The sequence below is a fragment of the Rhinolophus sinicus genome, chromosome 4, assembly GCF_057876585.1.
Source record: "Rhinolophus sinicus isolate RSI-liver-muscle chromosome 4, RSI-T2T, whole genome shotgun sequence".
Taxonomy (NCBI): domain Eukaryota; kingdom Metazoa; phylum Chordata; class Mammalia; order Chiroptera; family Rhinolophidae; genus Rhinolophus; species Rhinolophus sinicus.
Genome location: NC_142504.1, coordinates 118,117,331 through 118,132,600, shown reverse-complemented (window position 1 = coordinate 118,132,600; position 15,270 = coordinate 118,117,331). Strand labels below are relative to the sequence as shown.

General features: G+C 52.1%; 1 protein-coding gene across 7 annotated transcripts in view; it reads right to left on the bottom strand.

Annotated features, from left to right (window-relative positions):
• Positions 1–5,758: 5,758 nt before the first annotated feature.
• Positions 5,759–15,270, bottom strand: part of NFATC1 (nuclear factor of activated T cells 1) — a 105,159-nt gene continuing 95,647 nt past the window's right edge. For all 7 annotated transcript variants that reach the window (XM_074339798.2, XM_074339800.2, XM_074339801.2 and 4 more), the window contains one exon: positions 5,759–7,570. In XM_074339798.2, coding sequence (XP_074195899.1) covers positions 7,521–7,570 — 50 coding nt within the window. In that variant the 3' untranslated portion in view covers positions 5,759–7,520. The remainder of the gene's footprint in view (positions 7,571–15,270) is intronic.

Here is a 15,270-nt window from a genome sequence, read left to right as displayed (position 1 = left end):
CCAAAATGCAAACTTATATATACCAATATTCACAACAGCTTTATTCACAGTAGCCCCAAAACTGGAGGAACCCCCAGATTCCTTCAGTGGGTGGACGGTAGGTTCCGATGGGGCACTACTGAGCCGTCAGCAGGGTTAGGCTGTGGGGCCCCCAACACCTGGGAGTCTCAGGAGAAACGCACTGCGTGAATGAAGCCCGTCTCGGAGGCTGTGTGCTGTGGTTCCACTCACAGGGAGCAATGAACCTGTGGGGAGCAGGTCGTGGCTGTGGGGCCTCCTTGTGATGGGACAGTTGTGTCTCTGGATTTTGGTGGTAGTTCCCTGAACCTACGATAGGACTACACACACTCGTGCACATATGCCCGCACGTGCATGTGGAGCCTGTGAAACCTGGGTGACACCTATAAACCCTACCAGTGTCCACTTCCTGAAACGTGGTGAAGGTCCAGGGGGACTTCCTGCACATTTGTTTGCAACTTCCTATGAATCTACAATTATTTTAAAATAAAAGGGAAAAACACCCAGACAAGACAGAGGCTTTTCCATACATACAGAAGCTGAAATAACTCACCACCACCAGACCCGCACTGCACCGGATGTTAAAGAGAGTTGTGCAGGACGCCAGATGGAAATCTCGACCTGCGCACAGTGGGGCCACACAGGGAAGTATGACATATTTATAATGTGTTATCACTTAAATCTCTTAGAAGACACTTGTTCTTTAAAGCAAAGTCATGACCATGTGCTGCGGGGCTTGTAACACACTGGAAGGAGGATGTTTGACAGGCGGCCTGGAGGCGGCAGCAGAGGCGGCAGCACACCTGCCCTGGGCAGGGCCTGCTGTCACCTGTGATTTCCTGTCGCTGGAGGGCAGGCTCCAGATGTCACCTGTAGGCCCCAAGCGCCCACTAGTGACACAACGGAAACTGTCGCTAACAGGAGAAAAAGGAGATCACAACTAATACTCAATTTCGTCCCAAAGAAGACAGGAGAGGGCTGTGGGGTAGACGGTTGAATAGGAAACAAATCACAAGACGGTGGATTCAAATCCAACCACATCAGAAATTCCATGAAATGTGATGGTCTGAGACACCCTGATGAAGAAAGAGGCAGAGATGCTGCACCTGTAAAAAGCAAGCAGACCATACGCCGACAAGAAACCCAAGTTCTATGTGGAGTCATGGCGGGGCTGGGGTTAGAGACTAAGCAAACGCGTCCTCGCAGAGGTGAGTATCAGACGGGGTGGACTTCAGAGAAAAGGGCATTACAAGGTAAAGAAGGTGATTTCCTCATCAAGGGGCCCATTACTTTGGAGCATGTAGTTCTCGATGACTAAACACATAACGGCTTCAAAATACATGCGGCAAAAGTGATGGAGTAAATGGGGTGTGGTCTCCCCAGCGCAGCCCGCAGCACCCCTGCCCTCCCTGCTCCCACCCCAGCGCAGCCCGCAGCACCCCTGCCCTCCCTGCTCCCACCTCCGCGCAGCCCGCAGCACCCCTGCCCTCTCTGCTCCCACCTCCGCGCAGCCCGCAGCACCCCTGCCCTCCCTGCTCCCACCCCAGCGCAGCCCGCAGCGCCCCTGCCCTCCCTGCTCCCACCTCCACGCAGCCCGCAGCACCCCTGCCCTCCCTGCTCCCACCTCCGCGCAGCCCGCAGCACCCCTGCCCTCCCTGCTCCCACCTCCGCGCAGCCCGCAGCACCCCTGCCCTCCCTGCTCCCACCTCCGCGCAGCCCGCAGCACCCCTGCCCTCCCTGCTCCCACCCCAGCGCAGCCCGCAGCACCCCTGCCCTCCCTGCTCCCACCTCCGCGCAGCCCGCAGCGCCCCTGCCCTCCCTGCTCCCACCTCCACGCAGCCCGCAGCACCCCTGCCCTCCCTGCTCCCACCTCCGCGGCACCGAGGCCACCGCCTCCACCAGCCTGCTCAGCTGGCTGTTCACTTTCCTTGGGAGGCGGTCTCGGCTACTACCCACAAGCTTCTAGAACGTGCCTGGCACAAGGTGGGCCCAGGAGGTGCGTGGAGGGTTGCTGACTCCACTGTACGAACCTCAGTTTCTACACAGGTGGAAATGGAGGCTGGGAGAAGGGGAGGGAGGAACTGCCCCGCAGCCAAGCAGGCGCTGAGATGGGGCTGGGCCCGGCGCTCCCACGGGGCTGCTTTCCACTCCGGCCATTCTGGTGACATCAGCGCCCAGAGGCTGGTGGGCGACATGGCCTCGTGGGTCTCGGCTACTGTTTTCAGGGCAGTCCTGGCACCTTTCCTCCCTCAGAGGCTCCGAGTTCCCTCTGTCTCCCCGAAAGCCAGCTTTCAGGAAAACATGGGCATCCCTCACAACAGGGCAGGCAGCCAAGGCCTAAGGGTCCGTGGTGCTTCTCCTGCCCTGCAGCCCAGGGCATTCACTTTCAAATGCTGGGCAGGGTCACACCCCAGGAATGGGTCTGTGAGTCATTCTTAGCTGGGACCTAGGACTTCGCAGCACTAAGCTGCACCCAGGGCCATGCTCTGCCTCAGGCAGGCCCTGCTTCCACACCTGGGCCTGCAGAGTGAGCAGAGAGATGCTTCCAGAAGGGAAAGACAGCACTAGGCTCTGTGTGTGGGAGCACATCTGGAAAACGCAGCATTCCAGAGCGTCTAGCGGAGCAGTAGGGTGACAGGGAAGTGGGGACAGTCCCCATGCCAGGTCAGGCTCCAGAATAGGCCAGGCCAGAAGAGACTGAGGACAGGACAGCTGGACCCACAGTCTCATTAGCATTTCCCTCCTTCTTTTTGGAGAAGGGAGGAGACGACCAGGGAGCTGCAGCCCCTCCTACACCACTATGGGGGTTGGGGGGACAGGGAACTCTGTGCAGAAGTGGCACCACCATTGGGAAACCTGTCATCACACACAGGCTGGTCAAGTAAACCTGGCCACTGTCTGAGACTCTGCAGTGTGACTGCGGCTTCATCTGTGGAAGGGCCAGAGGCCGCAGTCTGCACCGTGAGCGGGGAGCCGTGGACACACGCCGACCTGGGTAAGAGGTCCGGCTTTCACCCAGGGCCTGCCTCTCATGCAACCAGGCTCTATCCTCCGCTACTTGCATTTGTACGTGTGAAGCAAAAGTGTGCAACCTGGGCTCTGTGGGCAGCACAGGAGTGAGGCAGGGCCTGGGGTCGAGGCCCAGCACCCTGGCAGAAGCCTAGGGCAGGTGCTCTAGCAGCAGCAGGGGCGCGGCCGGCGGGGGGGGGCGGGGGACGGGGGACGGGGCTTCTGCTTGGGCGCAAGTGAACGTTTAGTCATCTCGTAACTAACTTAATTTTTTTGGCATAAAGGATTATAAATATGACGTACTTCACGTATGTGGTTCCAAATTAGGTTAGTGATCCAGTGTCTGTCTTGGGGGAGGCTAATTTAAAGACTGAGCCGGGGAAACAGTTCTTCAAAAAGTAAAACACATAATGGCTGTATCTCCCAGCAACTTCCACCTCAGATGTCACAAAGACTTGTACACCAGTGTTCACAGTAGCCCCGGTCACGAGAGCCGAGAGGGGACACAATGCAGAAGTGGACAAACTGGCCGATCGCACAACAGGAGGGGCTCAGCCGTAAGAAGGACTGAAGTTCTGAGAAATGCTGTCCAGGGGACGGACCTTGAAATAATGGTGCTCAGTGAAAGGAGCCAGTCACAAAGGCCACGTGTTGTAGGATTCCATGCACACAAAACACGCAGAACAGACAAATCCGCAGACACCCAATTAACAGTGGTCAGCAGGGGCTGGGGGAGGGGCAGCGGGAGGGACTGCTAACCGTGCAGGGTTTCCTTTCGGGGAATGAAAACAGTCTGGAACAAGATAGAGGTGGTGGTTGTCCAACACTGTGAATGTCTTAAATGGACTGAACTGTCCACTTTAAAGTGGTTCCTTTCATCTTCTGTGCGTTTTACCTCAATTTTAAAACAACCGGAGCAAGGACCCCTCTTACACAGAGGAGTGTAATCTCAGCTTCCGCCGCTCTCCTCTTTCTTCCTGCAATATCTCCTCTCCAAATACACCAACCAAACGTGTTTATTCTAACACGGAACTCACTTCTAAAGAAATACTGGATTAGAGCTGCACAGACACCGTCTTTGTGACATCGTTGGCCGGGACACTGCGGGGAATGTCACAGGATTGGCAGAAGCAGCTGCTTATTATGGGGCAGGGTGGGGGCTGTGCGAAGTTGTCCAACCAGCTGGGGACTTTGACGGCTCAGAAGAGACCCCCTTGAGATGGAGGGGATGCTCAGATGCTCAGACTTTTGCCGAGGCTGCACTTGGTTACAAGGAAAAAGTTGGTGTTTATCAGAAAGTTTTCATAACCCAAATCTGCGACTTGTGAAAGGCTGGGATGAGGGGCACCCCAGTAGTGAGGGTGGGCTGGGGTCAGCAGCTCAGACTTTCCCGCGCTCCCTGCTCCGTCTCAGGCAGTTCTGGGGGACAGACCTGTCCTCCGGGTTTCTGCGTGATCACAGGCCATGAGAGGCAAGTGACCCCAACGCTCCACACATCTTTCTCAGCTTCCTGCCCACCCCCTCCCCCGAACGCAGTCTCAGTTCTGGTCCACATATGTGAGGGCAAAACGCATTACCTCATTAGCAGAGCAGCTGGTAATTTGGGGGTACCTCCTGGAAGCAGGGGTGGGAGGCTGTGCAAAGTTGCTAGAAACACATTGCTGGAAACAAGCTCGTGGTATATTTCATTATTACTCAAAGTCAACCTAAAAAAAAAACAAAAAACAAGTAAACAGGGATATTCACAGAAGCCCAAACTTGCAGAAACCACCTACCATTTTATAATTTATGTTTTATTTCTGGAGTATAAAATTGTATTGGGAATGGGGGAAGTGGGTTTATAAAAAAGTCCAGTGTGTTCTTCAGTGACAAGCCTCGTTCTCCCAGCCCTGCCAGCCTGCTCTCAGGAGGGGCAGCGGGGGCTCCAGTCCCCTCTGTGTGGGGGACTATTTGGGGCCAGCATTCCAAGTCTGTGACGGGCCCAAATGGGGACATCGCTGGGTCCTTTCTTCCACAGCCACCACACCATCCCCTTTGTCCCCTTCACCCCCTGGGGCTCCTTGTACCTGTGGTGGGATGGACGCTTGCTGGCTTAGGGGATCGGGTCTCCCTAGCACCAGACCGCCATCTGTAAACTGCTTAGCAAAGCAAACAGGAGAGCTTGCATTTTAAGGGTCCCAAAGGAAAATATTGTTCCTGACAATTCACGACAATTACTGGAGAAGTTCCAGACTTCATACCTGACTCACGAATGACTACATAACGTTTTCCCACCTGAGCTGAAGTGGAAGGTTTGGGGCGGGGAGCAGCTTTCGGGAGCAGGCAGACCGAGATGGGGGGCAGCAGAGATGAGTTTATCCACCACGTCATCTCGCTAAACCGATGGTCAGATTGCGAGTATGAGTGTGGCAGAAGCCTGCCCAGGTGGTTTGGCTGCGTCTCCACACAGCCTGGCGGAGCTCTGGAGACCTCGTCTTTCTGTGCGAGCTCCCTCCTCACCCTCACGTATGGTCACAGCATCTGGGACTCCATCCTGTCCACGCCCACGACAGGTAACGTACAAGGAGAGAGAAGAGCCCCCTGGCGAGATGTACCTCCCGGCTTACTGATTGTCTCAGCGCAGCTCGCCCTCTGAGCGCTTGTCACAGGCGTGTGAGACCCTGGAGCAGGGCACACGCTGGGCAACGCAGCAGGAATCCCACACATGTAATGAATCACCCACAGACGTAGATTGTCCAGCAAAAAAATATCGCTTTATTGGATCTATTTTCTAACTACAAAGCTAGCTGACACAAATATCAAACGCTTCCTTTCCGTATGACTGTCTACTAAGAATGTTCCATGCAACGCTACGATGCTAGACGCTAAGGCCTGGGCTGACAGGCAGGAGTGACACCTGCGAGGGGCAGGTCATGTACACACGGGGCCATGTCTTCGGTTCTTCACAGTTATGTGCAAATGTTACAAATATGGCTTTCAGACTTTTGTTTCTTTCTGTGAATTAAAAAAGCAAGATATAATCATACAGGAGAACATTTTAAAAATAGTTCTTTCTGTGGGAGGGCTCTCCCCCCACCATCACTTCATGTTTAATGACTGATAAGTTACAACCTGCCCCGTGGGCGCACCAGGCAGGGCCCATGATGGGGCGTGACTTCCTAAGGCACAATTATTAGGTTAAACATGTTTTAATTAATCCATGCTTTTTTGGTTATGTGAAACGACAGATCATTACTAGTAATAATGTGTAATAAGCTGTTCATTGTACAAAATGCTGTAAAGCTTACACTAGCCTATCCATTAACAGTAACTCACCTGAAACCTACCACAGTCGCTGCCTATCAAAACAGTGTTTTTGGTAATCGGGTTCTTAGATGAAGCAGAGTGATAAGGCTTCTGTGAAATAATAATCTTATAGCTGAACAAATATATTACACTCCCTTTGCAACGTTATTTACAGCTCCTTTCCAATTTTGCCATTTGGTGACACAGGGTATTCTGAGCGTACCTCCCCTGGCTTGGAAAGTGCTCTGTTAACTGCACAGCCTGTGGGGGGTGCCAGACCCCAGTGGAAGTAGCTGAGAAGCCAGGTGTGGAGTCGATGATGTCCCCAAATGCATCCTGGTTATTGCTGGTGCGGAAGCCTGTGCTGGACGAAGACTGACTGTCACCACCTGTTACTTATTATTTCTACACAAACACATGCCTATGTATGTACATGCATACAGATGCAAGACCTGTCCTGTGAGGGACAGGTCCCTTTTCTTGTCCAATAACCTACTTGTGCTATGTTCGAAGCCAGATTAAAAACAAAACCCTAGCATGCTACAATTAACAATCCTATGGTTTTAGTAACACAGGGGAGGGAAGGGTAATACGGAAGAGCTGAGATGACAATTGGAAGATTTCTAAAATGTACTGAATAAGGCAACAAAATTGTATATTACAGCCCAGGAAAGTTGAAAAAAAGTAGGAACTTTGTTAGGTTTTTCTCACAACGCCTAGCTTACCAGTATTCTCTTAATTTATACAAAGGATAAAGCCTCATGATGAAATGGTTTTATAGCTTTACTCCTACAAATACTCTACTGCTAGCTGAATTGTACGATGCCCTGATACTGTGGTCGGGTTAAATAAGGCACTTCCAGTACTGAAATCCAGGGGTGCCCGAGGGGACGGCAGGTCAGGCTGCCAGTGGGGTCATTCCCATGTGGGCGCCATCAGTCTGTCTCCTCCACTCGCCCCACCCCACCCCCTTTATTTTCTTCTTGAGATGACTTTTCCTTCAGCAGATGGAGTGGTCTTTCCTTCCTTCATTCCTTTGTGCTAAAGAGCTACGTCTTTTACGTATAATAGATCTTCAGTAAGTTGGAACTTCTGAGTGGTACCAGGTGTGTGTTCAGTTGATTTAGTCCGAAGTCTGTATGCTGACCTCCACTGTCACCCGTTGAGTCGACACCATGCAGCTTCTGAGTGAGCCCTGATGTTGCCAGCTATGAATGGACGTTGGTGCTGGAGAGGTCGTTTCGTATGATTTCATTTACTGCAAGAAAACAAAAACAGAGAAAGCGTGAGGGAGACACTACTGCAAAGAACTGTATGAAAATAGCCAGAACCCCGTCAGCCATGCTTTCAGGACGGCCTGCGAAAGGATTGTGCTGGGGGAAAGGCTTCTTCCCGCCTCCCACCATACCCTCGTGTCCCGAGCCAGCGCACAGCCGTCCAGAACCTGTGGTAACTGCTCTAGGCCAGAAACACGGTTGGGAAGCGGCTCTGACACCCACAGAGCGCCAGGTGCACGCCCCGGGTCCTGCGTGCATCTTCTCCAGGCAGGAGACACCGCCAGGGGCGGGGTGGGAGGGGAGGTCATGGGCGTACAGAACCACCCAGTGGCACCCACAGTGGAAACAGCTGTGGGAGTCCATGCTCAGTGACCAGCCCTGGCCTCATCATCACGCTGGACGGGGGCGACCACTGGGCGGTCCGAGCCCCTGGGGGGGTTCTTCCTTCATCTCTGTTTCCTTGTCCACCGCCACTATCAGCCTGTGATTTTTGGCAGCCAGAGAGGAAATGAGCAAAGGCCATTGTGACTGAGCTGCACAACACCCCCTCCCTCCACCCCCCGATGGGCACCCAGATAGGGGAAATGTCACCAGGGAGGCTGTCACCACGGTCACTTTCCTAACAGAATCTGGAGGTTGGGAACATGTGCTCACGTCATGGAACGGCCCGGGTCTCCCTTGGCTGCCCAGATAAACTCCATGTGTTTCTGCAAAGGCCCCGGCCTGTCCGAGGGTGGCTTCCTGAGCAATTAGTTGGCGCACAATTCATCACCCCCACTCCCTTCCCTAAATTCCCTTTCAACATCCCCCCACGATTTTTCAGAATAACAATAATAAAACACAGTTGGGGGAACCAGGAATTGTGTCATGGGAACTGATAATAGAATGCCCTGGCACGGGTTTAGTCAGGAGCCCAGAGAGTAAACCCCAACCCCTGGCTCTTCCCAAAGCGGCTGCCTGGCCCTGGGCCCAGGGCAATGGCGTCCACCCTCTGCCCGAGCCCACCTGCTGCCTGGGCGAGGCAGGTTCCAGCCAGCCTGCCAGCAGAGGACCCATATGGACATTGCCTGACACATGTACGTGACGTAGGGCCACCTGACAGGCAGCCACGTGTCTCTGAAGATGGCAAAGAGTTGCTGAGAAACACTGGGGCACAGGGACTCAACCTCACCTAGCAACTCTCCACAGCCACCAATGGGGCTATCGGGAGGCACAGGGCTCAGTCTGGCTCGCAGGATGCCACCTGTCCGCTAGTGTGCCAGGCGGTTCTGTAGGCAGCTTTCCTAGGTACTCCTGGGTACCGCTGAAGGCGGGAAGGCTCTCCTGTCTGTGTGGCGCACAGGTCGCTGTCCCCACCGGCCCCACGCTTTCACCGTCATTCCACCTTGCATCTGCCCCAGGGACTCCAAGGCCTCCCATCATGCTCTGCTTCCTGGCGGCAGACGGGTGCAGGACACAAGAGGCAATGTCACCCTTCTTCCCAATCCACTTGTTTACACACTTTCTTTCTTAAGAGGCACGCGTCTAATTCACATTCTACAGAACACTGCCACATTAAAGAACACTTGGACAAAGAACAATCACAAATTCTGAGTTTCTTCAGGGTATTGTCTTGGTAAGGAAAAGCTTGCTGCAGTGAGGCTGGCTGACACCAAGCAAAGCAGGTGGAACACACAGAAAGACAGAGCTTGTGTGCAGAAAGATGGTGCCCTGGTGAGGTGACAGACACGTGGGAACAGCACCCACACTGCAGAGCACTGTCCTGATGACATTTCACTGACATCAGTCACCATGTCATTTGTTCTCAGAACTGATGGTGGGACGTGGGCACAGCAGGCCTTTCTTTGCCATGGCTGGTCCAAATCTGAAAACGGGCACACAGATCTGGGCCAGCCGGCAATGTCTGGGCTGCTGGGCAGCAGGCGCTGTTAGGAAGGTTAAACCAGGTGCAGAATCAGCCGTGTTGCCTCCATAGCAGAGGAGAGCCCTAGACAGGGACAGTCACGAACAGGATCCCACCTGAAGCGATGAAACCTTCAGCTACACTACACGCAGGCATGGGTTTTACTTCTCATTCTATGACCAAGAACAACTGAAGTCCCAGACTAGAAATCTGATCCTAAGATCAGAGACTGGGTGACTGAAAAGTTTGAGAGGGAATCATGACGAAGACTAGGAGGGAGGCCTGCGGGGGAACAGTGATGGGGATTGAGCGCAGGTCTGAGTTTACACGATGGGCAATGATTGGGGGAGGCATTAAGCAAAGCAGCTGAGAATCTTCTAGTTCCTCAAGGTTATACAGACCACAGGAAAATAACATCTGTTTGACCAAGCTAAAAGGGGAAGAAACTTCAGAAGTGGGCTTCCCCTACTGCCCACGGGGGCACCTGAACCTGGCGGGAGTGCCTGCAGTGGGGGGGAGTGGGGAAATCACTCAGTGTGTCCTGAGTAATCCAGGGCCGTGAGGCCCCACCACATGGCTCCTTTGCACTGGTGCCCGACCCTGCTTTCTGACCCCATTGGGGCTGTTGGACAGAAGAGCTGGAAGGGGCCACTGAGTGAGCAAAACCCCAGTCCATCATTGTGGTCTGGGGTTTCTGATGCACAACTGGCCTTGCTTCTCTCCCAACAATGTGTTGGATAGAAGTGCTGGGTAATCAGATTACACTGTTGTCCAAGCCCGGCAACGTCAGTTGGGGTCACAACATTTCAGAAATCTTGAGAACTCACTCAAGAACCATCACACATGCACAAACATCCTCTAGCATCTTCCCTAAGTACTGTGGGAGTGAGTGGGTCAGGCAGCGGCTGACAGAAGCCAAGATGTACAACCACACACTGCAGAGTGGACAACGTCCCACACAACTGTCTACACAACTCAGGCTGGACAACCATAATGCTACACTCTCTTCCATAAATATAGTCTGTGCTGTAATCCAGTAATGAAAGCAAAGATGGTTCCCATTTCATAGATGGATGAACACATCACGGAAGGGCTGACTAAGGTCAAGTGTTTCTTTGATGGCTTGGCTGAGAGCGAAAGCATTGGACCCTCTTGCCCGGCTCCTCTCCTGGCCACGACTTCCTATCTCTCTTCCATGAGGTCATGGTTCCGAGTCCATATCAGTCCACAGCCAGTGTGTGTGTGTGTGTGTGTGTGGGGGGGCTGCACGGGTTATTTTGGGGGTGGCTTTCTCTCTTTGATATGGTCGTGTCGATGACACCTACGCTTTCCCACAATAACTTCTCTGTGCTGATAGTTTCCATTTCTTATTCAGCTTTTCCACCGACACCAAGGTTTTTCTCTTTATAGAAGTATTTTGAACTGCAGGTAACATGTGACCCTCACGGCTCGTCAGAGACCTGAAAGAGGAACCTTTACTTTGCTTCACGTCAGATGTCCCTGTAACAGGATGTGGTGAGCTGTTATACCACAATTTAATTTAATAAGAAGGGTTTTTTCCCTTATATTTGATTTTTCTCTAAAATGCTCCTAAGGTGGAAACTATTGTTTTTTTCTAAAACTTATGTGGCAGTTTGAACTCTTGTTCTAATCTGGGATGTGTACGCAGGATGTACGTGTATCACATACACACACCCAGATCCACCTCTGTCTCCATATCTGGAATTGAGTGGAAGGGAAATTAGTATTTTTTAAAATACAAAAACTAAAATGTACAAAGAACAGGCATAGCTTTCCCGCTGTGCTTACCTCACCTGTAAATATTAACTATATTCTTCCTAACTCAACAGGAAGCTCTCTCGGCTACTCATAAATCGCTGTGCAAATTAAGGTGAAGCATCCTTTTTAAAGTAAAAGGTTTGGCCTTTCATATGATGAGCTTCTGTGGACCCCTATTTTGAAGACCTGACATTAAAGCCTCGAGGTGCGATGCAGCCACATACCCACCGCCCCCTTCCTGGGTTTCCCTCAGGGGCTGTGTGTGACTGTTCAGGACAGCACCACCCAGAAAGGACTTGGAGTCTGAATACTGTTTGACACAGTCGCCCTCTCAGTGCCGGCTTGCAGGCAAAGGTCCCACATTTCTGAGGACACCTAAGGATGTGAGGTCCAGTTCTAAGGGTGGCCGAGCCCCTTATTCTCCCGATGCCCATGCGACCCGCCTGGCGTCTCAGCACTTTCACAGATGGACTTTGCGACCTGGCGCTGGCCCTGTGAGGAAGGAAAGGCGGGTATCGTCATCCTGACGGTGGGACATGGCGAGGCCGCAAAAGGCTCAGCCAGCGGAAATGCAGGCCTTGGCCCTGTTGCGGACAGGTGAGGTCGCTGAGGCCCACAGCACCTCAGCCACCACCTGTGAACTTCCAGATTGCGCCGGCAGGTCCAGGGGACTCGTGCCTTATTCTGTTCTAGAGCTTACTAGGAAGGCTGTGAGGGACCCAGATGCTTAGCTGGGGTCCCCTGGCTGATGCTGTGGTAGTGGGCGGGCGGCCGCAGGCCTTCCAGTCCCACTCTTGCTCATTCCACCACCACTGTCCCTTTGTCTGTTCTCACCGGCACCCCTGCTCAGCACTCAGACGTGGGGTCTCCAAGGTGAGGAAGGCTGAGGGGCACAGCTAGTGCGTCCTTTTCTGAGGCAGCTTCTCTCAAAAAACCTAAACATCACACACACCCACCTGCTACCACCATGCACACAAAGCATTCTGTTGGAGCTAAAAAACATTTTTTTAGTCATTCTCCTGCACTAGCTTTTATGTGCTTTATCTTTTGTTAAAAAGAAAAAGAAGGAAGCGACCAAAGGAACCTCACAGGGTCTGTGCTGTCACCTATTTTCCGCTGCACTGTAAGAACGTACACAACGTGTCAGCATTTCCTTTGCTCTGAAACAAACAGCGAAGTGACCGACCTCCTCACAGATCCTTGTGTAGACATCGGTGCCCAGAGACCGCTGACATGCTACCAGAACCTTCATTCAGAAATATCAGCAGCGTGGCTCCCAACTCACACTGTTTCACATGAAACAGGCCTGACACGGGTCAGGTGGATTTCCACCAGTGTTGGCTCGTTTTTCAGAGTCAACCCCTGACTGGCAGCCGCCTTCCGAGCAGGCCTCTCAGGGCTTGTTGGGACCACACTACACTTGGCCTCCAGGCAGCTGGCAGCATCTGGACAGGGTTCTGCCAGTGCCATTTATGTCACCAGTCCCAAGGCTTTATCACCCACTCTCTGCCCCGCTTCCTACTCTAGGTGAAGAAATGATAGTGCATGCAACTTGACTGAAGTGATAACAGTATCACCTTAAACTGCAAGAGGAAAGAACGGCCACGGAGGAAACGCAGTGTCCTGACATTTGTGGGTGTGGCCCGTAGGTCCTCGGGAGCAGAAGATGCTATGTGATCAGAGTCAAAATATAGATAAACCCCGAGGAAAAGCAACCCCTAAAAAGTGACCAAGTACAAAGGGAACACCCAGGCAGTGTTTGTCCTTGAAGATGGCCTGACCTTCTCTTGTCCGGGGGGCGCCTGGGCCATGTGACGCTGTCTTGAGTGGCAATGATCCAACTTCGAGACCAACCACTCCCAAGGACCCTGGGACATGCCTGCTTTTCCCAGACCTACATTCTCTCTGTGCTCATCGCACATCTTTCAAACCATCACTCAGAGATGTGGGAGCCACCTGCCAGCACTGAAGGCCTGCGACCTGCCTTTAGAAGACCTGCTCTGAGCTCCACGCGTCCTGAGCTTGTGCTGTCAGAATGGGGCTGCCTGCACCGGTGGGGGCCGCAGGGTCTCATCTGTGAAAACAGGAGGCCTGGCCAAGGTCCTTTCTGCTCTATGAATCGGGATCTCTTCGGTCATTGCACACGGAGAAACAGGTTCGAGTTCTGTGTGCCAGGGAATACAAAACGCAGGCCCCTCATGGCCTCTTTCCCAGCTCTCTGGGGTGGGATTCTTGTTCTTATTTTGAAGACAGGACCAGAGAGGGTAGGAGACAGCCAGTCTTCACACAGCAGGTAAACAGAGTCAGGAGTGGGTGGGGCCTCCTGTTGGTGGAATTCCAGGACTGTCGGCAGAGGAGGGGGCAGCAGCCTCCACCCTCACACAGCACAACGGCCTCCAGCTTGTTTTCTAAATGGCACAACTGCTCCAATGCCCCGTCAGAGGCTCTAACCATCTGCTTTGATGAAAGATAGATGTGAGCACGTACTAGCACTTTCTGGTGAACTTTCAGTTTACTGATCGTCAGAAAAAAAAGAAAATGATCGCACAAGTGAGTGAAAGTCACAGTGATCTGAAGTTAACGCAAAGTCTGAGTTCAACCACAAGACACACATATTCTCGCAAAGACACAAATGGTGAACAAGACGGGGTTCATGCTGCTACACTTCCGGTTTCCATGCTTCTGACATGCGCCTGCATCCCTTTCATTGTCAGAACAGTGTAGGTTTTAGGTTAATGCAAAGATGAGCTGTGTCTTCGTTTTTGTCACAGAATCAACAGCACGGTCGGTCCCTCCTCCTTGGACGCATCTCTGAGTGGCAACCAGGCAACACCATGGCCGGCGGTGTTGGGAACCCACTCGAGCCGTGGGCCCTGCGTGTGAGCTCTGGAAAAGGGAGCTAGGAGAAGCAGATGAGGGGTGTTTACACAGACAGTGATCCTGGTTCCTTACGAGCGGGATTTGGGCTTAGAGAATAAGAACTCCAGTCAGCAATGTTAACCCAGCCACACTGTTTTAATTCTCACTTTAAAAAAAAAAAAGGTTAAGACGGGTAAGGACCATACTTTGCAAAACATATTTGTTGCTCTACATACATATTAGCTTAATTACATAAAATATTTTTTAAAGCATGTCCCTCATTTTCAATAGCGATATTAGTTCCAATAAGGAAACCAACTGTACTAGGAAGTTTAAAAACTTAACAGTGTTTATTATTAGCTACGGCTACTCAACAAGCTAAGAACTTGCTAAGTGCCCGGAAGGGACACTGTCACTTTTCCTGTTCTTGGTGTTGTAACATGCTAAACGGTTGCTGTTCATGGAAAGAACTTTTCTTTAAAGCCATCATTGTCCCTTAAACAAAAGCCACGTAGGAAACAACGACGCGCTTAATGACCCCACTGTGGGGTCCACAGAGACGTGAGGTCCCAAGGCCAGTTCCCACGGCAACAACCCTATGGCATTTACTCCACCAAAGCTCACGATCAAATCAAACACTGCACATGAGTAAACTGACAGCACAACAACTGCAACTTTTTACTCCATTTTCCTCCAAGGGTCAGAAAAATGCTAATCTTTGCAGGGACGAGTCACCAAAAAGGTTTTGTTTTTAAGGGAAAGCCAAAATAGTTTTTGAAGACTTAAAGAAAACAGGAAGGACATTCTTTTCCATTCCTATAACTAGAAGATAATTTTAAAAAGCATCCAGTAACTTTCCCAGAAAGTACACCTTTAGCTAAAGTTAGGACTGTAACCTAGGAGCATATCATTTAGGTGGACACAAGTAAACCAGAAATATCTCCGGCCGCTGTATCCTGGAAGAACAGCCCCTAGGAAGTGTCCAGACGGCTTGCTGTCTCACACTTCACAGCACCTGCCGATTCCTGGACAAGCAAGCCACTTGCTGGCGCTTCACACCCCACTGAGCGGACAGATTTTCACTGCTGTGACTTTCCCTGCAAGGGGATGTGGGAGCCACGCGCCCCACAGGTGTGGTTT